The following is a 25,659-nucleotide window of genomic DNA, read 5'->3' on the forward strand; positions in this document are numbered from 1 at the left end:
ACCTGAAATATAATATTGAATGTCAACTGTAACTGGGAAAAACAGAAAAAATACTGGTCAAGGAGGAAAGAAAGACTACCACAGGGAAAGCAGAGTGAAAAGGTGCTATGATCATTGGCATATATAGGTTCCAGTTTGATCGAAAGATTGAGTTGAGTTTCTGGAGGGAATGAACTTGAAAAACAGGAGATGTTGATTGGAAAGCGAGATGCTTGGAACTGAGATTATGGAAGGATTCAGTCACTGGTAGTGACATCATATCCTCGTGTGAAAAAATGAGTGGAGCAGAGTGTAAGTAAGATTATTGGAGGAGAGCTAGTCAGAAAACAGATACTGCCTTCCTCACATACTGTGCATCAAAGGTTGTGACCCAGTGGATAAGTAAAAGGGAGAAAAAAAGTAGGATATAGGTATACAGTCGTCTCTTGCCATATTGTGGTTCACTTTTTGCGGGCTCACTGTATTGCAGAGTTTTAAATTATATCTAATTTTGTATCGCAGATTTTTTGCTATATTGCGGGATTTTACATAGGTTTAAGAGTGTAGAAAGTGTTTAAGAGCATAGGAAGTGTTTATAAGAGTGTGGGAAAGGTTTATAAGAGTGTGGGGAGGGTTTATAAAGCCTTAAAAAATATAAATAATAAAATAAATATAAGGCCACTACTTCGTGGATTTTTGCTTATCATGGGAGGGGGTTTCTGGAACCTAACCCCCATGATAGACGAAGGACCACTGTAAATGGCTACAATACTGACAGTGACGGTGATGGTGATGATAATGGTCTATTAACACCCAAGTCAGATACCATCAACGTGATTCCATATCTAACACCAGAAAGTTAGGTATTGAGTTACGTACGGTTATAGGGCATCTCATAGTTAACCCATAAGCCCTTCATGGACTTTTATTCTTTGACCAAAGTGTTTTCGTAAGAGTGGCAGGTGACATAAGACAACTTTTCTTAGTTGTCAGTTTGAAATTATTTACCGAAGGCTTTTATTATCATGCGGCTCCTGAACAAGTCTTTCTGTGCTTTCTGTGTAGGTTTCTTTGGCTTGTCTTTTCTCTCAGGGTTGTGAATAATTTATTGGTGAGAAGGCAGCCAAAGACAGTACTCTATGACCTAGTAATTTCATATTTAAGAATCTATCCTACAGAAATAACAATATGAATGTGTAAAGGTACACAGAGGGTGTTCATTGGCTTATTTGTGATAAAATTTGTAAGCAACCTGTCATCAGTAGGGAATAGTTAAAATTCAATAGGGATATCAATATCTATAGAGATACAATATCAATACAGATAGATAAAGAAAATGGAATTCTATACGGGCTTCAAAAATCACATCACGAATTGGCATTAGGTTTTACTCATCCCATTGCGGCAGCGGGGATGTTTTCAGTTGCAGCTAATGGAAAAACCAAATCCAGCTGGCTTTAGCAAAGAAGGTTATTTATTACCCCTTTAAAGCAACACATCCTAAGGTAGAGTGACCTTTACACAGGTTCATTCAGAGCTCTGACTGTTTTTCTGGCCCTGTACTTGGCCCTCTTCCATGAAGAAAGCATGAAGACGCTTTATCTTCAGGGCAATTTCTCCTTTGGTTGTAAGATGACTGTGAGCAGCATCCATGCTACGATTTCTTCCTTCACCTCTGGCGGGAGCATAAGCATTCTCTCCCATACCTTGGAAGGACTATCCTGAGCTTTGCCACAATTGGACCACCTTGGATCTAGTAATTACAGAGAGAGAGCAGAGAGCTGAGACTTTTAGTTCTTATCCCGGAATCAGTCGTGTGACAAGGGGAATGGGATTTCCCTACTGGCCATAAAGTAATTGGGTTTCATTCCTGGTGCTGGGGTGAGGTCATCCCATTCAGAAAGCTCTGCTGTTGCACTTTGAGGGCTGAGTGTGGAGGGCTAAGTGGGTTTGTTACTCTCTTTTTTCCTACTATAAAGGTAGTCAGCCTCTTTGCTCCTTTCATTCTTGATTTTACTAAAACTATGAGACTCTGTTTATCCTCAGGATTCCAAATTGGAAAACTATAAATCACTTTTGACTTCATGATCTACAGAGGCCCTTCATATTACTCTCAGATTGCAAGAAAGAGTTGGACAGGAAGGAGGAAAGTAGGGAGAAAGAGATAATGCTAACTGAGACACAAATAAACTATAGACTATTAAAAGTCTCTTCATATACCTGACCTCAATTCTATTCTTTTCCCTGGAAGGGCCCCTATTAACTGATAGGTATTCTGGATTGTTCTTTGCATTTACATACAGACAGAATTTCATTTTCTATTTTAAAATTTAAATGGCAACTATTACTGATACTTAACTTTTCCTGTTTCACTTAGCACATATGTACATAACTTATTTTATTAATACATATAGTTTTATTCTATTTTTTACTATTTATTATGCCATATTATGGATGTCATTGTTTACTTAGCTATTAATTAACCCTACTAATTGCTCCTAGAATTTTTGCTCTTACAGACTGATATAATAAACATCCTTTGCTTACATCTCTGTGCATATGTGCGTGTATTTCCATAGGATAGACAGAACTGTTGGGTTGAAGACTATGCATATTTAAAATTTTGATAACTTTAAAAAACGTCTTTGAATATGGTGAGCCAGTTTCCATTTTCTTGAAGAAATTGGAGATGATTAGCTTATTTAGTTTTTGCTGATGTTGTATTGAAATTTATAGACAGTTTTGTTAGCCTCATTTATTGAATCCTTTGTTCTTTCTTAAAGATTAGAAATACTTCCTTTATCAAATGTCAAATTTCTATATTTACATGGGTTTATTTCTGGATGTGGTTATGTTTTATTTCATTGATTTATATTTCCATTTTATAAGAGCTCCACACTATTTATAAATTTATGTATTTATTTGAGAGAGATACATTGCGACATTGATTTGTTGTTCCACTTATTTATGTATTCATTGGTTGATTCTTGTATGTGCCCTGACTAGGGATCGAACTCATAACCTTGGTATGTGGGGGACAGTGCTCTTATCTACTGAGCTACCTGGCCAGGGCTCACACTATTTTAATTTCTGTTGTTTTATGCTCTTTTATATTTAGTAGAGTGAGTTTCCCCTTATTGGTCTTATTTTTTTTTTTTAATTACTTTCTTTGAGCATTTTCTCTTCCTAGTGAGTTTTAATATAAACTTGTGTGGTTTCATGAAAATCCTGCTGACATTTTTTTCTTGATATTGCTTCTTCAAGCGTATTGACTTAATAGATTTACAGTTTTGAGGTGAAGTATACAGGAACTCATTATATCTCATGTAGCTATTTTTTGATGTCTTAGTAAACTTCTCTAGTTTTTAAAATGGTTCTTCTATATTTTATGTTTGGTTTATTCCTCAGTAGGTTGTCATTTTTGCTGTTACTGAGTTTAGCAATGTTAGTTATATTTTCTAACTGATTCTTGCTCATATACATATAGAAAAGTACTAAGTTTGGGTATGCTTATCTAGAATCTGGTCATCTCAGGGGTATTTGCAGTTTTTAATTAAATAGATAAATTACCTACCGTCAAGGAGTTGGTGGGGAAAATTGTTTATTTTAGGAGACTATAGCTTTTTGATAAAAATTAAGCTTATCTCTAGTAAAAACTGGTTAGTAATAGCAGTCAGCCTCTTTTAAAGGTGATTGACTGTTTTTTAATATAAAATGCTTAATATATGGGAGGATTGAGAAAGAGGATGGCTTTTGAATAACTACTTCACGAAGAAATAAGAAATAGGAATAATTTCATATTCTTCTCCAAATAAGTAGAACGATTGACCTTCTTCCTCGAGCCTACTTCTAGCCTTTGTTTCTTTCTGCCTCCAGTGTTTCTGCCACTACAGTTTTATGATCTCGTCTCCCTTCACTCTGGTGCATCTCTTCAGAGGAGGGCAAGAGATTCCACCCTCACTTTAGGTCTTTTTGAGGCGATGAAAATAGAGGTGTGGGATCCTTTCGATAGAAGTCATTGGAAAAAAATATCAAAGCTTTGTTATTTCTCCTGGAAGTTTTAATATTGTAGGCATGAGGCATCACCCATTGATTGGCGCCTGATTTGCTTTTTTCTGTTCATTCATAAACTAAAGATAATTGGACTAGAAGATAACTTTTGCCTTCTTGGAGGTATAATAAAATTGCCGGGTTTTCTTTTTATTCATTTTACATAAACTTGCTCTGTCTGAAGAGACTGTATTAGAAATCCTAGGTCCTGGCTGGTTGGCACAGTGGTAGAGCACTGGCCAGGCATGTGGATGTCCTGGATCTGACCATATGCTTCTTCCCTTTCCCTCCCTCTCCCCCTTCTCTCTCTAACTCTCTCTTCCCCTCCCACAGCCATGGCTTGATTGGCTCAAGCTCATCGGCCCTAGGTGCTGAGGATGGCTCCGTGGAGCTTCCACCTCAGGCACCAAAAATCACTCTGTTGCGAGTATGGCCTCAGATAGGCACGACTTTGGCCTTAGATGGGGGTTGCTGGGTGGATCCCAGTTGAGGTGCATGTGGGAGTCTGTCTCTCTATCTCCCCTCCTCTCACTTGGAGAAGAAGGAGAAGGAGAAGGAGAAGGAGAAGGAGAAGGAGAAGAGAAGGGGGAAGGGGGAAGGGGAGGAGAGGGTGAAGAATAAGAAAGAAGAAGAGAAATTCTATACTTGATCTTAGCCAAAAGGCCTAGAAGGAGTGTTAGAAGTTCTTATGGAAAAACTGTATTGGGTAAATTTATATGGTTGCTTTCAGAATTGTGTACTAATTTCCAGATTTCTCTTAAACCAAGTCTCCATTTTTATCTTTCACTTGTCTTCCCACACTTAATTTGGTCTTATTGTAAAATTGATGCATTTTGCTTTCTACTTGGCAATGCTGAGTTTCAACCCAAGGCAGAGCTTTGCATCCAAAAGTTACATATCACTCCCATTTAGTTAAGTTATACCTTTCTGTTTAATTGCTGTTTAATATTATTTTGCTTCTTATTCTAATTTTAAAAGGTTTTAAAACTCTCTATGAAATTATGAAAATTTTCTAATTGTAATTTTGTGTGGCTATATTATTTATAATTTGTTTTTATTTAAGATAAGGCATTAAAGCAAGAAGAAGGATTTACCATCTGATTTATTTTCATTTATGTTTGTGTATTAGTTAGAAAGCAACCATGGAAAACTTGATTCTAAGAGGCTTAAGAAATAAGGAAATTTATTATTAATGTAACTTGAAGGCTGAGGTAGGACTGACTTGGAGATTGGTTTAGTCCATTGACTGAGACTGCATTTCTTTCTTTTTTTTTTTTCTGAAGCTGGAAACGGGGAGAGACAGTTAGACAGACTCCCGCATGCGCCCTACCGGGATCCACCCGGCACGCCCACCAGGGGCGACGCTCTGCCCACCAGGGGGCGATGCTCTGCCCCTCCGGGGCGTCGCTCTGCCGCTACCAGAGCCACTCTAGCGCCTGAGGCAGAGGCCAAGGAGCCATCCCCAGCGCCCGGGCCATCTTTGCTCCAATGGAGCTTTGGCTGCGGGAGGGGAAGAGAGAGACAGAGAGGAAGGTGGGGGGTGGTGGTGGAGAAGCAAATGGGCGCTTCTCCTATGTGCCCTGGCCGGGAATCGAACCCTGGTCCCCCGCACGCCAGGCCGATGCTCTACCGCTGAGCCAACCGGCCAGTACCGAGACTCCATTTCTTATTTTTGCCTTCTTCTGTGTGTTGGCTTTGTCCTCAGGCTGACTTCCATCATGGTGGCAAAATGGCTGGAGAGGGCCCAGGCTTTACCTTCTCAAATAGAGGGCATTTCTTCTGTTAGCTTTCTTACAAGAGCAAGACAGTGCTATTCTCAGACCCCCCCCCCCCCCCACTTCCCCAAACACTCCCTGTTGTGCCATTGGCTTGAATTAAGTCAGATTTTCTTCAAACAAATCCAGGGTAATGCCTTGAGTTTAGACCTGAGTTTCTGAATCCTCATTGTGGCAAGGGGCAAGGGGTTACCTTTAGATCAGCTGGGTTAACCATAGGATCTGGGAATGGGGGCAGCTTTGCTTACCCACATTGGCTTTGCGGGTAACTGGTCATTATCTGAGTTAAACTTATGGTACTATAAAAAGCAAGCAAGGTGAAATGGATGCTGGGTAGACAACCATCAATGCCCACTTGATAATGAGTCCTATAAAATTTCATCTTAGGCCATCTGAAGTAACAGTAATAAATATAAAAGGAAAAATAGGCAGACTAAGCAAGTTTTAAATGGACTTACTTGAAAACTTTTCCTGCAGTTTCCTAGTTTATAATGGTTGATTTCGCTGACTGGCTATAGCTACTTACAGAACAGAGGAAATTCATTAAAAATAATGAATTATTCAGTTGAGGAGTGAAATTCAGTTATAAAGCACTTCACTGTGCCATGGATTCAGTGCAGGTCAAGTCCTGTTCTGGTTTATGGGCAGTGCGGCTTTTCCCGGTGACACAGCACAGAGAGAGGCTTTCTCCTTTTCCTCTGCCGCCACCATTTTAATGGCATTTTATTGTATTTATTTGGTTGGTTCAATTTACCCTTTATCTCAGTTGTCTTCATTAATACAAATTTTTATTTATATTTTATTAGAACTAATTATATATTAGATCATATTTGACAGTAATGAAAATTTAGTAGATAATTATAACGAAATAGCTCTCTCAAAGAAGCATCGTCCTGTTCACGTTTTAAAATTGCAGTGACTTACTCTGCCAAACCAAATGCGAATAGGTAGTTCTACGTTGCTTTTCAGTTTGCTTGCTTAGACTCTTTGGAGGGAAATTTAGATGAGCAGAATCTGTCAATGGATTAATGAGAGTCTAGAAAGCCTCCCTAGGGAATTTAATGAGGACGTGGTCGTGGGCTCATTGGTTCCTCTTTGTTTTTCCCTGTCCCTTCCTATTCCTGGTAGTGCATTGAAAAGTAGAAAGGCATTCTTAAAAACAATACAGGATAATACCAAATAAATGATATCTTCTACAATAAAGTATAGATTATGTGCATGCGCGCACACACACACACACACACAGTCACATATAAAACTACAATAGTTGCTAGTATATTGGTAAGTATAGATAAACTCCAAGGGTGAGGTTATGTCATTAGAAAATATGTACTATAATAAATTAAATCAAACTCAGAGAAATTGCATTGTTGATTATATTTGAAAGGCTTTTTGACTATAAGCTATCTTCCTTGGTAAAAATACTATAATTGCATAGGTAAAACCCCAAAAGTCTAACCACAACTAGAGTGTTGTTAACCAAATTGAATTGCTGAACCATTTAAGCTGTTTGGTTTTATAAGCTTTCTGTTTCAGGTTATTGAAAACACTGCCCTGGCTGATTGGCTCAGCGGTAGAGCGTCGGCCTGGAGTGCAGGAGTCCCGGGTTCGATTCCCGGCCAGGGCACACAGGAGAAGCGCCCATCTGCTTCTCCACCCCTCCCCCTCTCCTTCCTCTCTGTCTCTCTCTTCCCCTCCCGCAGCAGAGGCTCCATTGGAGCAAAGATGGCCCAGGCGCTGAGGATGGCTCTGTGGCCTCTGCCTCATGCGCTAGAATGGCTCTGATTGCAGCAGAGCGACGCCCCAAGATGGGCAGAGCATCGCCCCCTGGTGGGCATGCCGGGTGGATCCTGGTCTGGCGCATGCAGGGGTCTGTCTGACTGCCTCCCCGTTTCCAGCTTTGGAAAAATGGAAAAAAAAAAAAAAAAAAGAAAACACATATTAATCCAATCTTATAATTTATCAGTCATTGAAATTTTTTTCTATATTTACTACATACATGAAAAGTTAGATGAGTATATTAATATTACTGTTGTAGTCTGAAACTCCTAAATATAGTTCGTGAAGTATAGAGAAAAAAATACATGCATGTAGAAATTTAAATTTCTGTACTTCCTGGGTCAGATTCAATGGGGAAGAAAGAAGTCTTCTTTGATAAATGAACTCATTTTCTCTTCTGTATTTGAATGTATCATTTAAAAGAACATTCTACCCTGGAAGCCCTTCAGTGCTTAATTAACTTTGGATGAATTTATATATGATACTTTGTGTAGTTTGTATGGCTTTGGTATCTCTAGCTGAACCCACAGATTCTCAATCCCTCTCATTGCATTAAAGGGAATTAGGTATAATATAGTAGTAAAAGATCTATCATTACACTTATCAGTACACCAACTCATGTGTAACTGTAGTGTAAGATGTGACATCATGTTTATCACTGTTTCCTCTTCACATCAACCCTATGGTCAGTAAGGCAAGTGATAGATAATAATAATGTAATATAATAAGGCAAATAATATAATGGGAATTTAATCCTGTTATTATAGATGAGGAAATGAAAACTGAGAAGAGTGACTTGTCCAAAGTCACACGGATACTAAATGGTTAAGTGTCAAGGTATAATTTTCCAAAAAATTAAAGACTGTGTCTCATACAGATACAGAATGGACACATGTCACATTTATTCAGTTCATTAAAAAGGGAACCAAAAGAAGATAGAACTGGCTCAAAGAGGAACAAATACGATATAGTGTATTATTAGTTAGGGTTCTCCAGAAAAATAGAACCAATAGAATATAAAGAAAAAGATTTATTAAAACGGATTGGCCCAGGCAGTTATGGAGGCTGGGAAGTTCAATGATCCGGAACTGGCATCAGCAAGCTGGATGCCCAGGAAAGCCAGTTGTTTAGTCCCAGTCCAAACCTGAAGGCCTGAGAAGTAGAGGAGCCAATGGTGTCAGTCCTGCTCCCAGTCCAAAGAGCCAAGAACTAGGGGTGCTGATGTCCAAGGGCAGGAGAAGACGGATGTCCCAGTTTAAGCAGAGAGCAAGATATGCCCTTCTTCTGCCTTTCTGTTCAACACATTGGAGGATATCTATCATTATTGGTGAGGGTATTCTTCCTTACTCGGTCTACCTATTCAAATGCTAACCTTCTGCAGAAATGATGTTTTACCATCTCTGGGCTGATCACCCTTACCCAGTCTAGTTGATACATAAAACTGACTATCACATATAGACATTGGACGCTAAGAGCTGATGACAGGCCAAATGAAACAATAGTCTACCTAAGGAATCTAGCATCAGTGGAAACAACAACAGAACATACAGAATAGGGAACTTCTATTGAAACGGATCTTTGAAATATTTAGATTAAAATTTTTGCAAAAGAAAAATACACATTTCAGGAGACTCAACTAGAGGACAAAGAAACTTTCTAAAACTAAGAAGATATTAACATTATAAAAATTACTTGGACAAACTGAAAGAGGAGTATCACTGTTGAGAGTAAAATTAACATCTTGCAAGTTAAGTGGAAGAAATATCTTAAAACAACAAAATTAAAGAGGTGTGGTAGTCAGGAAGGAAAAAATAGACTAGAAGAAGAAATTCATGCAGGAAGAAATTCACTAGCATGTGAGTCAATGCTGTAGAAAGAAATAAAGGAATAGATACAGCACTTGATAATTAAGTTAGTGATAGGGGTTTGTTTGCTACAGCTGCCATAGTTAAGTAGCACAGACTGGGTGACTTAACAGAAATTTCTCGTCTCACGGTTTTAGAGCTGGCAGAGTGGCTTTTTCTGAGGGCTGTGAGGGAAGGATCTGTTTTCGGGCCTTCTCTCCATGGCTTGTAGATGACTCTTCTCAGTGTATTTCTCACATCACCTCTGTCCATGCATGTCTTTCTCTGTGTCATATTTCCCCTTTTCATAAGGAGGCCACTCATTTTGGATTAGGAACCACTCTACTGACTTTATTTAAATTTGATTACCTATGTAAAGACTCTCCAAATTAAGTCACATTCTGAGGTATTGAGGGTTAGAATTCCAACTTATCGTTTTTAGGGGAGGGATAGAGTTCAACTCAGAACACAGGGAAATTTTTCTGATCCTAAAAGTCTTGGAAAGGAGTTCTTTCTGCCTTGCCAGCGGTGGCTCAGTGGATAGGAGGTTGCCCTGGAATGCTAAGCTCCCTGGTGGGAAACCCAGAGGTCGCTGGCTTGAGTGTGGGCTTAACAACAGCTTGAGGGCAGGGTTGCCGGCTTGAACACAGGATCATCAACATGATCCAGAGGTTTGCTGGCTTAAGCAAGGGGTCATTGGCTCGGCTTGAATACCCTGGTCAAGGCTCATACCAGAAGCAATCAATGAACAACTAAAGTGAAGCAGCTACAGTTGATGCTTTTCACTCTTCTTCCTCTCTTTCTCTCCCTCCCCCACTCACTCTCTTTCTAAAAAAAAAGTTTTTTCCAAGGACTCATTGAGCCCAAGGAGAATAGAATGTGCACTTAGAATCTTTAAAATATAAAAATCTTTGAGAGTCTTTCAGATGAGAAAAAGAGATTACCTACAATTTTAAAAAGCATGAGAAAAACAATGGATTTCTTACTTGCAACATTAAAAGGTAGGCGACATTAAGCGAACATCTACAAACTACTGAGAGGCTGTTACATCAGCTAATATATCTTTCCCCTATTTGAAAAAATAGTTTTTACATGTGCAGGGATCAGAGTTTATTACCTACGTATTCCCCCTGAGGAACATAATTGGAAAAGTCTGCTAATCAAACAATTGAGTCAGAGCAGATATTCAAGAAAGGGTGAGATGAAGAGAAGAGGAAACTATAGTAAGCAATGTATATATTTAAATTTGTACATTTATATTAAAATGGATGGTGAGATTTGTAATATTTGTAATAAATGTTTAGAAAATCGTAAGATTCTTGAAATAGAAGAGCAGTACTAAGAAAACTAAACACATCAGCAAAAAACAGTAGTTAGAAGGGTGAGGATGTAAAACCATTCTAAGAGTTTGCCCTGCTAGGTAGAGAGGGATGGTGCAAATGTATAGGGTTTTGGTGGGAAAGGGATTTAATTTTATTATTTTGCTGAGATGGTATAGGAATTGCAGGATGGAAAAGTGAAATTTTAACATTGAGAATGGGAAAGAGTATGAATGATAATTTCATCCAGTCAGAAAAAAATAGAAAAAGAATAAGAGGAAATTGAAGAAAGTAAGATAAATATTAATCAAAGTAAGATAAAAAGGAAAACTCCAGTTCTTACACTGTGAATGAGATGAATGTCCTCACTGAAAGACAGACATGTTCAAATTGGGCTATTCAAAACAATCAGAAAAATAAACAACAAAAGTGTCAGCTGTGTGTTGTTTAAATACAGTCTTTAAAAAAGTGATAAAGGTTGAAAAGAGGCAGATAGGGTTAGATGGATAGGTTAGATTTTTCCAGGAAAGTACAAAGCAAATCAAAATACATTATTTATATTAAAGAGGAATTTAAGATCCTTTCATGGTACAACGTGAAACATTATGAAATGATAAGAATTGATTTTAGAGAAAGATGTGTTCAAGTTTGTACTCAACCACATAACAGCTAAGTATATATTGTAAATAAAAATTCTTTATTCAGTGACTTATCCTTTCCAAGAATGACCTTTATTTGATCAATGATTAAAATCTTCATGTATGTGAAGAATTTCCCTATTGCAAATTATTTTATGACTTTAATTTTCTCTATGCTTTTTATTCTAAGATTTAAGTAAATTTGATAAAGATTTTAGGTTTGTAAACAAGTTTACTTTCAATTCTTTGCCTGGAAGCATCTAGACAGAATTTATGTGCAAAAGAGAGTATTTACATCTAAAAATTAGACATTTCAAATTAAAATGATTTTAGCATTGTAGGTGGCTGCAAGAAAGTGTTATCGAACTTTATTTTTGTTTTAGCAGTGTGAATGAATTACTTACAAGATTCCAAGTTTTATAGCTTGTTTTTATAGAGCTTTGTATTATTTTCAGAGACATTAATTTTCTGGCAGTTTTGCAAATGATCTATTCTGTGTATAGCAATAACTTGTTTTCCAGCTTGAAAATATATTTTAAGAACAAAGCAAAATAAGTTAATCAGAAAAAGCTAAGAACTATATGATTTCAAACATGGGTGGGCTATAAACTAAGACTCATGGACACAGACAAAAGGGAAGTGGTTATGGGGGGTAGAGAAGAAGGGTGTAAAGGGGCCAAATATATGGTGACAGAAAATGTTTTTATTTTTGGTGATGGGTACATAATGCAATGAATAGTTTACATGATATGGAGATGTATACTTGACACTTGTTTGTTCCAGTGGACCAGTGCCACCCCATTACATTTAATTTCTAGAAAAAAGAAAAAAGATTGAGAACAGACATCATACACACACACCCACACACACCCACCCACCAGCTTTTGACTCTCCTGTCAAGGGTTTTCATCTATGACAAGTATAAATTTATTAATAACCACTAACATTTCTAAAATGCCTTATAGTGAACAAAGCACATATATTTTACATACTTTATCTTACTACATATAACACATGTAATCTCACCTCTGAATTGTCGATTTTGATTCAGTGACTCATAGGTCTTACCCAACTCCAAACTTTGCTAATGATTCAAAGAATACAAGCAATCACCAAGAACATGGAATATTCCCCTTTTTTGGAGAAAATCCAACTGGTTAGGCACAGATGCCAAAAATGCTCTCTTTTTCTCTGTAAACATGCTATGGTTTTGGAATAAAATAATAGTTTTGAGCAATGTGTGCAAAAAAAAAAATTGCATACTGGAAGCTTTTTTAATCTCCTGTTTCTTTTACTCTCTTAATTCCACAGCTAGCTTACTTGACCGCCTAGGTAGGGACTCTTTTGTATTTTTCTGTTATAAATATCAATTGTAGGTTTACCAGGCTATGGTTTGGTTTGAGGTGATTAGAATACTAGTATCCTGGTTGATTTTATTTCTCCTCCTCCATTAGGGAGAATGAGTTACTAGCCTGCTGTTAACCCTTTCCTTCCCAATGCTTAAGAGTGATAGAGTTTGTCCTATATGGAAAATTTTGCTAAAGTAATCTTAAAGTTTTTTCTTCTATGAATTATCAGTATTCTCAGTTTTGGGTTTGTGCTTGGGGAAATGAGCAATTAAAGTGGATACTAGTTAGATATTTGTTTCATTTCTTCAGAGTTTGTATTGCTAAATAACAATAGAGATGACAGACTGTTCCTAAATCATAAATAGTTTTTTTTATTTACCCATATGAATTTTTTTATTGAATATCTCTATGCATTAGGCTTGGTGATACAGGGAGATAAAGTATAAATAAGGGAGGAGGGCTGCTTTTGAACTTACAAAATAAATAGTTCTTTTGAGTATTTCATATTAATGTTATGTTTTATCATAAGAATCTGCAGGTGTATATTCAAAACTGCTACCCTTTTAATAGAACTTGAAATAATTTGAACTAAGGTTGGAATTTGAAGAATTTTATTAAGAACTAAGGCTACTTCAATTTAGTGTAAATCACATAGGGTATGGACCCATTTTACCTTTAACAAAAGAGTATGTAATGGTTCTCTTATTCATTGTTTTCCATAACCATTCTTGAAGTTCTGTTTACATTGAGGAGAGCCCTCAAGGCTAGTAACAGATTAAAAAATATATCTTCTAGGAAACTCTTGTTCTTAAGGAAACTTGTTCACTTGCTAGACTAAGAGCATAAAAAAAAAAAAAGAAAACATCTTAATATAGAAAAGCTGTTACTGTCTCAAAATTTCCTTTTAAGTAGACTTGTGAACAAATCTAACAGATTGCTGGGTTTACTTAAATCTTAGGACAGTTGATAAGAATATTAAAGATGTCAAAAATTTATAGCAATTTATATACCCAAGGATTCTCATTGTTAATGAGATAAAGATTATTCTTTGAAAGGATTAAAATCATAGAAGAATAGGATTTTGAAACTGCTAGAACCATAGAACTCAGTCAGCTTATTCATTTGTTTTATTTATTTTATTAAATTTATTTGAGTGACATTGGTCAACAGTTATACAAGTTTCAGGTGCACAATTCCACAACACATTATCTGTACATTGCACTGTGTGTTTACATTTCAAGTTAAATTTTGGTCCATGACCAGCTATCCCCTTATACATTCCTCTACCTCCCCACATGCACCCTCCCCCATCCCCTACAAGCACAACGCTGTTGTCTCTGTCCATGAGTTTTCCCTGTTTTTTCCTGTTCCTCTTCCCTCCCCCAGACCCCCCACCCCACCTCCTAAAGCTGTCACCTTGTTCTTGTTTATGAATCTGCCTCTAGTTTGCAGAAGAAATGCTTAATGTGTAGTTACTAGATCTGGCGTATTATATCTGTTTTCCTTTTACTATTCCAGCTCTTGTGTACTATGTTTGGGCCTAGATGCTCTGACTTTACGTGTATATATTTGGTTCTTTCATGATATCGACAGACCTCTTAAGTTTCCTTCAAAGATTGTAATTTATTTATTCACAAACTATTATTATTTTTTTTAGATTTTACAACAGATCTTTTTAAAGATGAATAAAAATGTATTGGAAACTCTACAGCAGAGGAAATTTCCTGAATGGATGTCTCTGCAGAATAATAGGTGTGCTGTAGAAGAAAAGAAGGTATGCAGTTCATCAGTTTTTCCTTACGATGGGACATTGTATGTAAATTTGACTGTAAAGTGAGTCCAGCCTTACTTTTAAACTTCAGGTCATTATTTAAGTTAGAGTAGCTATTGTGTGAATGAACCAGAATCTAGTCACTGAAAGGGTGAATGGGATTACATTTTGATTGGGTTTACAAAATGATAATCTTTGCACTATACTTTCCTTTTAAATCTAGTTTATGTGGTTGACCTATTTTATTGCAATTCAGATAATTTAGACAGTATTTACTTTGCTGAATTTTTATAGTTGAGTGAGTTTAGGTCTTCATAGATATAAAAACCCACCAGCCAGTCTTCAAAATTTAATGGCAACATTATTACATCTAGAATACTAATATAATTACAGAAAAAAATCAGTAAGATGCTTGTTTTTTATGAAAATAGCATTAAGACTTTGCAAATAAACTTGTTAGAAAAATAACTTATAGTGGACGACTTTATCTTTATTACATTGTCCTTATAATTTTATTAGTTCATAAAGCATTAATTGATAAAATTTAGATCTCTAATTTGAATGCTTCAGTGAGCTTTATTATTTAAATGAACATTTATTATTTAGTGTGAACTTTTTTGCACCTTTTCGGAATTTTATTTAACTCAAGGCATCTATTCAGAAGAGTGTTTTTGAAGATGACCTCCCGTTTTTGGAATTCACTGGCTCCATTGTGTACAGTTATGACCATAGTGACTGTTCCTTCCTCTCAGAAGATATTAGGTAAGACATTTGAATTTCCTAATTTCATTGGAATTTGGAACCTATTGTAATATGCTGCTCACAACAATTAGGGGATATTTCAAAATGAATATGAAGCAATAAAGAGAAGCATTTTTTTTAATTGAACAAGAACATCAGAAAAGCAAACAAGTCAAAGAAAGGTGTTTGATTATGAAAATGAGATGCAAAACCAACTTTTATTTCATTGGTGAAAATGTACTATACAAAAGGCTGAAAGTACTGCACGTTCCCTGATCCCCTAAGTTTTGGGAGCACCTATCTTTATCCACTCTTAATATTCATTTTCTTCAAATCTTTATTAAACCTGACCAGGCGGTGGTGCAGTGGATAGATATCAGACTGGGAGGCAGAGGACCCAGATTTGAAACCCTGAGGTTGCCGACTTGAGCATGGACTCACCCGGCTTGAGTGTGGGCTCATCCAGCTTGAGTGCGGGGTTGCTGGCTTGAGCGTGGGATCATAGACATGACCCGATGGTTGCTGGCTTGAGTATGGGATCATAGACATGACCCGATGGTTGCTGGCTTAAAACCCAAGATCACTGGCTTGAAGCTCAAGGTCGCTGGCTTGAACAAGGGGTCACTCATTCTGCTCTAGCCCCCTGGGTCAAGGCACATATGAGAAAGCAATCAGTGAATAACTAAGGAGCCGTAATGAAGAATTGATGCTTCTCATCTCTCTCCCTTCCTGTTTGTCTGTCTGTCCCTATCTGTCCCTCTCTCTGTTTCTCCATCTCAGTCACAAAAAAAATATCTTTATTAGGAAATGAAATAATAAAATACAGCTGAAGCCCCATGTATGACCTTTCTGATTCTCCCTCCGCAGCACATTAAGATGACTTTTCTCGCGAGCTCAGTGTTTAGCATTCCCATACGTTTTGTATTGTATTCATAATTTTGTATTTCAAAATATCACATACTATTATTTTGCCTATTTAAAAATTTTTAAAAATGATCTCACTTGGTATATTTTGCCACTTGTTTTTTCACTCAACATTTTATGTTTTTGGGAATTTTTGGTTTATGTAGTTCTATTTTAGCCTTTAATTGTATGGCCAGGGTCTGCCATTACATGCAGGTTCTCATTAAATTCAGACACATGGTAAAATCTCCCAATGGCCAATGAGCAAACACACAGGAAAAACACTTTCCTCTCACTCAGGGCTCCCAAAGCCCTGACACATTCTCCGGTTCCACAACCAGGAGAATCTTCTCCAGTTTCTCCTAGAATGAAAGGCTCCCCCAGTCTCAGCGGAGCTCGCAAAGCCCCTCAGTTCTGGTTCCCTATCTACACACCTTCTCCTCTCTCTGCACAACTGGCTTCTTCAGCATTCTCTTTGCTCTTAAGCACTCTGCATTCTCTCTGCTCTCCCTGCAAAACTGTCTGGGCCCACAAAGACCCCTCCTCCGGCAAACATAGCAAAACAATGGCCCCTCCCAAGCAGGAATGCAATCCACAATTTGCAATCAACTGCCCTGCTCTGAGGGTAAGCACAGGTGTGGCTGCCCAGCGCCATTTTTTAACAATAAAAGTAAGCAAACTCAAAAACTACAAATTCTACAAACTTATTTGTCCAACAATAATATTTTATTGTTTCATTATGCCACAATTTGTCAATTCGTTTGTTGATGGAAATCCATTTTTACCAGTAGTAACAGTATCGAAATGAGCATTTTTAGACATTTGTTTGGTTGCGAACATGTGAAAGTTTCATATATTTATGGGAAAAACTTGCCAGGTGATACTGTTTATACATCTTTAGCTAGATATTGTCAAAGCTTTTATCCAAGAGGATTTTATCGGTTTAAACATTCACAATGTATGAGCAGTCCCCCTGGTAGATATAGTCTTTTCAGCATTTGATACCATGTCGCTTTAATTTTTGCTAGTCAGATAGAGGTGCTATTGTATGGATTTAATTTGCATTTCTGGATTTCTAGTGAGATTTCATGTCTTCACATATTTATTTGGGTTTATTGGCCATTTGGATTTCCTTTTGAGAATTGCCTGTTCATGTTTTTCTGCATTTTTTTTTTTTTTTACTTGATGACATGTCTTTTTCTTACTGACTTTTCAAGGCATTTTTATATTATCTGGGTATTCATTAGCAGTTATGTATCACAGATATCTTATACCAACTGTGGTTTGTCTTTTAACTTTTTGAATGTCTTTAGTTATGCAGAGGTTAACATTTTAATGTAATTAATTTGCACTGTTTTTTCCCCCTGTAGCATGAGTCTGTCTGACGGCTGTGTGGTTGGATTTGACATGGAATGGCCACCAGTATACAGGAAAGGGAAACTGAGCCGAGTTGCACTGATTCAGTTGTGTGTGTCGGAGAGCAAATGTTACTTGTTTCATATTTCCTCTATGTCAGGTTGGTAGATAATTACATTATGTCAACTTTAACCCTTTAAAATGAAGCTCTTGAATTAGCTGGCACTTCTTTCATTACTGTATATTTATTTAAGTATTTGTGTTCCACCTGATTCACTCGTAGCCCTGTTTTATTTGATTTTCACATCTCTTTCTGACATTGATGTTATTAACTGCTTCACAGAGTAAAGAACTGAAGTTTAGAAGGGCTAAATGACTAGAAATATAGTGTTAGTCTTAGCAGAGGTAGCCTTCAAACTAGTTGTCTTTCTTGTCTTTTATCAATAAAGACATTTTGGGTTAGGGAAGGAAAGAAATACTGAAGGTGAATGTGTGTCTGAATTTTAACGTGAACAAAATTTAAATATAAACGTATAATTGTAAGAACTAGAAAATAAATCCATCATGCTTGTAGAATGTATGAAAATAATAATAAAATGTTTTAGTTTTTCCTCAGGGATTGAAAATGTTGCTTGAAAATGAAGCAATTAAAAAGGCAGGTGTTGGAATTGGAGGAGATCAGTGGAAGCTTCTACGTGACTTTGACATCAAATTGAATGGTGGTGTGGAACTAACAGATGTGGCCAATGAAAAGGTTGAGATAACACATATAGTATTTTCACAAACAAGATACATTTGTATTTCACAGAATGCCTCTTCTATCTGAATGTTAGACTTTTTGAAAAAAATAATTTGTGTTTCTTTAATAAACATATTTTAAAAAGTATGTTTTGGTAATAAAGAAGTCCCATATGTGTGTTCTGTAATGAAAACATTCAGTTCTAATCCTTTGCCTTAGCAGATGATAGTTTCTTTATGCGAGTACCTCCCTCATATTAGTACTATTTCACTTTATTTTGTATTTTAAATTTATCTCTTTAATCCATTTATATCAATACCATATGTATATATTTTATTTATATTTATTTTTTGGGGGAGAGGATATTGCAGCTCCCATGCTATGATGCTCTTAGGGAAGTTTGACCATAAGTTCCATCACCATATTTCTCATATTTTATTAATGTAGTCATTAGGTAAAATTCTCATATTTAGCCAAGTATTCATTTGGCTGGGAAGTAGAAAGACTATCAATCTCTTCACTGTTTTCCCCACAAATAATACTTTTACTTTTACTTTTATAGGCCAAGGACTTTGATAACTACATTGAAGGAATTTCAGAATTAAATTCTTATAATGTAGACTGCAAATGAGGTTTTTTAAAATTTATTTTAATTTTATATTTTTATTTTTATTTTAGTGAGAGGAAAGGAGACAGAGACAAGATTCCCACATACAACCGACCAGGATCCACCTGGCAAGCCCCCTAAGGGGCCATGCTCGGCCCATCTGAGGCCCTTGCTCTGTTGCAACTGGAACCATTTTTTTTTAGCACCTGAGGGCAGAGGCCATGGAGCCATCTTCAGTGCCCGGGGCCAACTCGCTCTAATAGAGCCATGGCTGCAGGATGGGAGAAAGAGAGAGAGAGAGAGAAAGAGAAAGAGAGAAAGAGAAAAGTGAGAGGGGGAGGGGTGGAGAAGCAGATGGGTGCTTCTGTGTGCCTGGACCGGGATTGAACCTGGGACAACATCCTCATGCCAAGCCGATGCTCTACCACTGAGCAAACAGGCCAGGGCACAAATGAGGTTTTTAATGACAGGAAATGTATTAAGGACTGTCTGTGCCTTTTATTTTGGTATAAGATTTCAGACTTTATTTGTGGCATTTGTGGTCCTTTGGTGGTATTTAGGAATAGATGAAAGTCAAGGGAGTAATCTTTGTTCTGTTGGTTGTTCGTTACTTCTAGTTAAAATGTACAGAGAACTGGAGCCTCACTGGTTTGGTTAAACACCTCTTCGGTAAACAGCTTCTGAAAGACAAGGCTATCCGCTGTAGCAACTGGAGTGATTATCCTCTCTCTGAGGACCAGAAACTGTACGCGGCTACCGATGCCTATGTATGTACCCAAGACCTTTAGACTCTGATGTAGTTTTTAAACCTAAAGTAAGTTACTTTAGAAACATTTTTTTGTGGTAGTGGCACCAACTCAACTAAGATATTTTAAATCAGTTTGGCATTAAAAATGCCCAAGAAGGCATTTAGTGAAGCTGTTAATTCTCTATTAATTAACAAGTACCAATCAACAGATTGTTCAGTGCTAGTTATTTTTATTGTCATGAAGCCAAAATAATGTCCAATTTGTGTGTGAAAGAAAGATGTGAGTTATCTGAAGACATGAAAGGCTAATAAGCAGAGACTGAGTATTGATGTGTGTGATTAATAAGCACTTCAGAAAAAAAATAATTACGAGACAGTTTCTATATTGAAACTGGCCTTATTTCTTGTATTTATATTTAAAATGCGGTAAAATTTAGAAAAATTGCGTCTAGATTTAGCTTTTCACTGCTGTTAGCCAGATGCACTTTCCTATTTATATATCTGTACATAGTGAAATCTGGGCTTATCTTTATATATAGGACTAGCGGGTTTTTATTTTTTCAAGAAATATATTTTATGTCCCAATGAATCTCTTTTTCCTTAATTTATATACTTTTATTTGTAGATGAATATCTTGTTGTTACCCGGTCTTTCATTTTTTTCCCTTTCATTTATATGTTTGGAATAGAAGCTCCTTTTATTTATAAACAAAAAAAAAATTCAATTTTGTTGGAAAAGAGGTTGATAATTTTTCTTTACGTTCTGTCTTAAAAAGTCATAAAACTTGTTGAGAGCTAGCTCAAATTCTGTAGCGTTTTTATTCCTGAAAAATCAGTATGACTTGAGTGTTCCTATAAACAGTGCCTAGAAAAAGGACTGGTCATACACTGATCAACATTCTCAGCTGACTTACTGAGGCCTGCGGGGTGGATATCTGGAGTCAGACATACGTCTCTAACTTGGCTGTGTTTTGTCAGATTCCATTTGTAAGTTATTGGATACCTGCTTGTAATATTAGATGTTAAAAACGAAAACTTCAAGCTTTTATTTTAAAGCATAGACCGCTTTCTTTATTCTCACAGTTGGTATGGTGAATAAATGAAGTTGTTTAAATCTTTGCGTAACATAATAGGTTGAATCCAGCTTCTTGGGTGCTTGAAGAATCGTTTTTTATTTTTATAAAGATGGGTCATAATTTTGGTGATCGTTAGTATGATTTTTTTATTCTGTTTTTTCGTAGGCTGGTCTCATTATTTATCAAAAACTAGAAATTTTGGGAGATGCGGTGCAATTATTTTCTATAAATAAAGGTATGTTATGATCTGAAAAGAAAAGATAAAATTTGAATTTGCTCTGCTGTAAGGTTTAGCTCAAAAAGGCAATATTCACACCTGTGCAAAGTATTAATATTGCAACTACTTGAGTGTCTGAGCAGTTTTGGCATTAGGTTACCATCTGTTTGGCCAAAGCTTAGGGTTTCAGGCATGTTACTGTGGCAAAGCAGGACTTCCTACTTTTATTTTGTAGCATGGCTGCTTATTAGACGTTGATAGTTGGGGCTTTGTGGCTTTGATAACATCAGTGATACAACTAGCTATCTCCCAGTTGGGAGATTATACATCCTTGCTATGAATATTTAAAATGTACAAGATGCTTTATAGTGCCCTGGTTTAAATTTCTAAGTTTTCTCCAGGGTAGGGTTACTCTGATGTTTTTCTCCAAAAAGAATGGCCACTTCGTTCAACTTCATTGCCTTTCTCAGATATTTCGGTAGGTTGGCGATAGCAGACACATGCAGTAGGGTGAGAACACATGGGCTTTGTTGGCACAAGGACCAGTGGCGGAATCCCAGCCACATGACCTGGCATTACCTGTTTCCCCATGGTTAGCGTGTGGGTGATAGCATAATAGCTATTTTAAAGAATAGTTATGGGCACTGAAAGGGACACACTATCCAAAGAACCTATATTGATCTGTATAGAGTTATTATTACTATTCTTGTAGCTCCTTTTAAGAGAGTTTTAGTAACTATGTTTGTTAAGAAGTTAATTCAGTTAGGTGATTTTGCTAAATAAACTTAAAATTATGGCACGACTTTTTCATATGAAATTATGTCATATCCTTTATAAATGTCATGAGAAAGGACCTATATCCTTTATGCTAGATCCTCCTTTTCAAGATCCTCCTTTTCTAGTTAAGTAAAAATATTTCTTATATATTTTTTTCTTTCCATGGAAAACCACTTCTGATCAGTGCTTGCTGACTCTCTCTAGCTAGAGGTACTATGGCTAGAGATTGTCTTGACAAACTGAGGCAGATGATATGTTTTTGAAGGTGATCTAGAGAATAAGGTATAAGGACTTATTTAACTCTTAATAGATTTAAATTCAGTGGAGAGAATTTGTGATATTCTGGATTGCAGAATTGCTTGTAGGCTATGCTTTCAATTTCGTCTTTCATGCAAATGCTTCTGGGAAATGTTTAAGATATTTTTCACTAAAGTAACGTATATATTGATAGTATTTATAAAGTCAGTACTGGAAGCCCTGGAATTGATGTACCTGTCGTTGTGATACTACGTTCTTTGACCCTCACTTTTATTCTCTATTGCATTATATGTGTAAGTAGTATATATTGTGACATCTGAAATGAAGTAACTTCACCAGGATCCCAGTGAATTGTAACTAAGATTACCAATTCCTATTTTCCTTTCCTCCCACCTTCCCTCTTTCCCTCTCTTCCTGCTGTTAAGTCAGAGGTATCGACCTCACTTTTCTTAAACTTTCCTGGTGTACACTATTGATGATATTTCCAAATGACCACTTTTGGTTTGTATAAGATTATGTTTTTTCTTCTTATTGAAGTATACCAGTAGATTAGAACATCAGAAAATAAAAGGATATTTACACATCGTTTCACACTGTTAAAATACCAGCTTATTCCCAAGATGGCAGCTATTAAGCACCAAGTGATATAATAGTTAAATATGTATTTATTCATTTGTTAAACATTGTGGAGTGCTTTATGATATGGGGATACAGTAGTGAGCAACACAGGCGTGGATCTGTTTCCGGAGAGGGACCCTCAGGTTGTGTGGGGGATATATTGATAGATGAACACAACAGGCAGCCCGGCGAGGGGCACGAGTCTTCTGCTGCAGGAAAACCAGGTACTGTGGTTAGCCCGTGGGAGAGGCATCCGGTGCGTATTTGGAGGTATTAGAGAATATTTTCTGGAGAAAGTGATGTTTAAGGCAAAACCTGAATTCTGAGCAGGAGTAAGCTAGCTGAAGTGTGGGGGACATGTGCTGCGGGCCCAGGAGGTAACAAAACATCAGAGGTAAGAGATGGCACAATATCTGCAGGCAGTTGGGAGGAGTCTGGGGTCATGAACTGTCGAATACGACAGGGTGAGGAATGAAGGAGAAGCAGAGAGAGAAACGCCCGTAAGTCATGTTAAGGAGTTGCAGACCCTCCTCAGAGCTACCGTGGGTTTTAAACCCAGGAGTGACACGGGTTACCTTAAATAATAACTTGGGCTGTAGAGCAGAACATGGGTTGTAGGAGGGCAAGGGTCACAGTGGGAAGAAGACCTACTAGCAGGCTATTCCCGTAATCCAAGTGAGAGGTGATGGTGACCTGGCTTGGTTGGTTGTATTGAGGATGGAGAGAAGTAGGTTGATCCAGAGAACATTGAATAGGGAAGTAGACTCAACAGAATTGGATGTGATGATGAGGGCCATGTATCAAGGGTCATTTCCGTGCTGTTGGCATGAGCAACAGAGATGAAGAACACCGAAGAGGAGGAGCCAGATTTGGGGAAGAGGAGTCATACAGTTGATTTTAGGTACGTTAAGGAAGGAAGCCGGTGACAGCAAAGTGGAGGCGGCCAGTAGGCACTTAGCTTATAACTCAGGAGACAGTTTGTGTTGAAAATAAGGAATCAGGAATTGGAGATAAAGATTAGGGCTAAGAAGCTTGAGGAACGCTGAGTATTCAATGTGTGCATGGAGGAGGGGACGGACCCCAGAGGATAGCCATGGGCAGAGAGGGAGATTAGGAGGTGTGTACAGGAGGCCGCATGGAGGGCATGTTTGAAGTAGGACGATGTTACCAACTATTTTGAATTCTGCGGAGAGTTTGAGAAACTGAGGACTTAGAATGAATCATTAGATTTGGCAACATGGCAGTCATTTGTAACCTTTACTACAGCAGCTCTGGGGTACTGGGTGCCAAAAGAGGGTTTCAATGAGAAGGTGGTCTTTTGGGGCATGTGCTTTTGAAACAGAAAAGGGTCCACAGGCTTCAGTATGTGGGGTGCAGTAACCTTAGCAGGAGGGCGTAGTGGAATGGCGTGGGTGGCAATCATTAATGCGAATAGAGGGCTAAGTTAGAGCTCAGGAATGTGAGAGAACTTGTGTAAGCAGCTTTTTCTTAGAAGCTTGGTTTGGAAAGGGAATATTCATTTGTTTACATAACATATTTGTCGGTGATTATTATGGGTCAGGCGTTGTTCCGGTTGCTGGGGAAATTCACTAGGAAACGGTGACTGCAGTGAGAGGGAGCAGGCCACAGGGATCTCTGAGGGCAGGATGTAGCAGGCATAGGGCAAGGAAGGAGCAGAGCCTCTAAGGGCGATTGCGTGCCTTGTGTGAGGGCGAGGGGTGTAACTGCAGTGAAATGAGTGAGGGTGAGAATAGTAAGAAAAGAAGCTAGAAAAGTAGCATGAGCCACATCATTTAGGGCTTTATAGGCAGTGAATCTGACTTCATATTTTATTAATTAAAATAAATACAATGATAAGTGATGGGAAAACTCTTACAGGATATGGAGCAGGAGAATGACATGATTAATTTTTTATTTTAAAAGGATTTTTCTGGCTGCTAGCAGAGGGCGAGTGTTTAGACAGGGAAGTTACTTAGGAGGCTGTTGTAATTGTCCAAGCAAGAGGCAGTAAGCTTTTGGATTAGGCTGGAAGTGGTAGAGATGAGAAGTGGTAGATTCTGTGTATATTTTGAAGGAATATATTGTGAAGGGTTTGCTGGTGACTTTTCCATAAGGGCTGAGATGTCTAGACTGAGAACAATCAAGATATTTTGGTTGGTTTAACTGAGTGACTGGAAGGATCAGTTAGTGGAAAGATTATGGGAATGAGTAGGTTTTGGTGAGAAAAATCTAGATTTAAGATGAGGCCATGCTAAATTTTAATGCTTATTGATATCTAGGTAGGTATCTTGGTTGGAAGTGTGATTCTGCCGTTAGGGAAAAGGGTGGCATTGGAAATGTGACTTTGGGAATCACCAGCATACAGATGGTATTTAAAACAGGGAGACTGGATGAGATAAAACAGGGGTGGAATAAAGGACTGAAGAGGCCCAGGTGCTGACATCAAGGGCACACCAGGAAGATGAGCAGAGTGCAGCAAAGACGACTGAGCAGGGCTGGTAATTATGTGGTATTCAGAAGCTAAGTGCAGAAAACATTTTAAGTGGGAGGAAGTTAACCACTTCTTTTGAATGCCTTGGAGAGTTTGAGTGAGATGAGGAACTGGAGTTAACAATTAGCTTTGACCGTGGGAGGCCATCAGTGGTGGCCTTTCCAAAAGCAGCTGTGTGTAGTGGTGGGAGTGAAAGTGGAGTACTTGGAGTCAGTTTAGGAGAAAACGGGAGGAGAACATTTGTAACAGTGTGTATGGATAACTCTTATAAGAAATTTCACTTAAGTAGGAGTAGTGACACTAAGATAGCCTGGCAGACGGGGGATGAGAAGAGGAGATAGTTCTCTTCTTGTTTCTGTTTTCTTACTGATACGAGAGGTGAGTTGTTTCCTGAGTCAAAGGAGGGACAAGCTGATACTGCAGGCTGAAGAGGAGAAGGGGTCGGAAACAGTAATCTTGGGAGTGGGACAGTGGAAAATGCAGAATGATTAACAGTCGTTACTGAGGGTTTGAGACATGAATTTAAGACAAAGTGAGGTGAGTCATCATAGTTGGGTTTTATTTTCAACTATATTCAACAGCTTGGGTGCAGGCATCAGGTAGGTAAAGACGCTGGGTTTAAGTA

General features: G+C 37.7%; 1 protein-coding gene across 5 annotated transcripts in view; it reads left to right on the forward strand.

Annotated features, from left to right (window-relative positions):
• Positions 1–25,659, forward strand: part of WRN (WRN RecQ like helicase) — a 142,085-nt gene that overhangs the window by 3,352 nt on the left and 113,074 nt on the right. For 4 of the 5 annotated variants that reach the window (XM_066380290.1, XM_066380291.1, XM_066380292.1 and 1 more), the window contains exons 2-7: positions 14,391–14,507; positions 15,154–15,266; positions 17,519–17,664; positions 18,110–18,258; positions 19,468–19,617; positions 20,839–20,908. In XM_066380290.1, the coding sequence (XP_066236387.1) occupies positions 14,415–14,507; positions 15,154–15,266; positions 17,519–17,664; positions 18,110–18,258; positions 19,468–19,617; positions 20,839–20,908 (721 nt within the window). In that variant the 5' untranslated portion in view covers positions 14,391–14,414. The remainder of the gene's footprint in view (positions 1–14,390; positions 14,508–15,153; positions 15,267–17,518; positions 17,665–18,109; positions 18,259–19,467; positions 19,618–20,838; positions 20,909–25,659) is intronic. The other variant, XM_066380293.1, reaches the window with a different exon arrangement.

The sequence above is a fragment of the Saccopteryx leptura genome, chromosome 4 (genome assembly GCF_036850995.1).
Source record: "Saccopteryx leptura isolate mSacLep1 chromosome 4, mSacLep1_pri_phased_curated, whole genome shotgun sequence".
In the NCBI taxonomy this organism is placed as follows: Eukaryota; Metazoa; Chordata; class Mammalia; order Chiroptera; family Emballonuridae; genus Saccopteryx; species Saccopteryx leptura.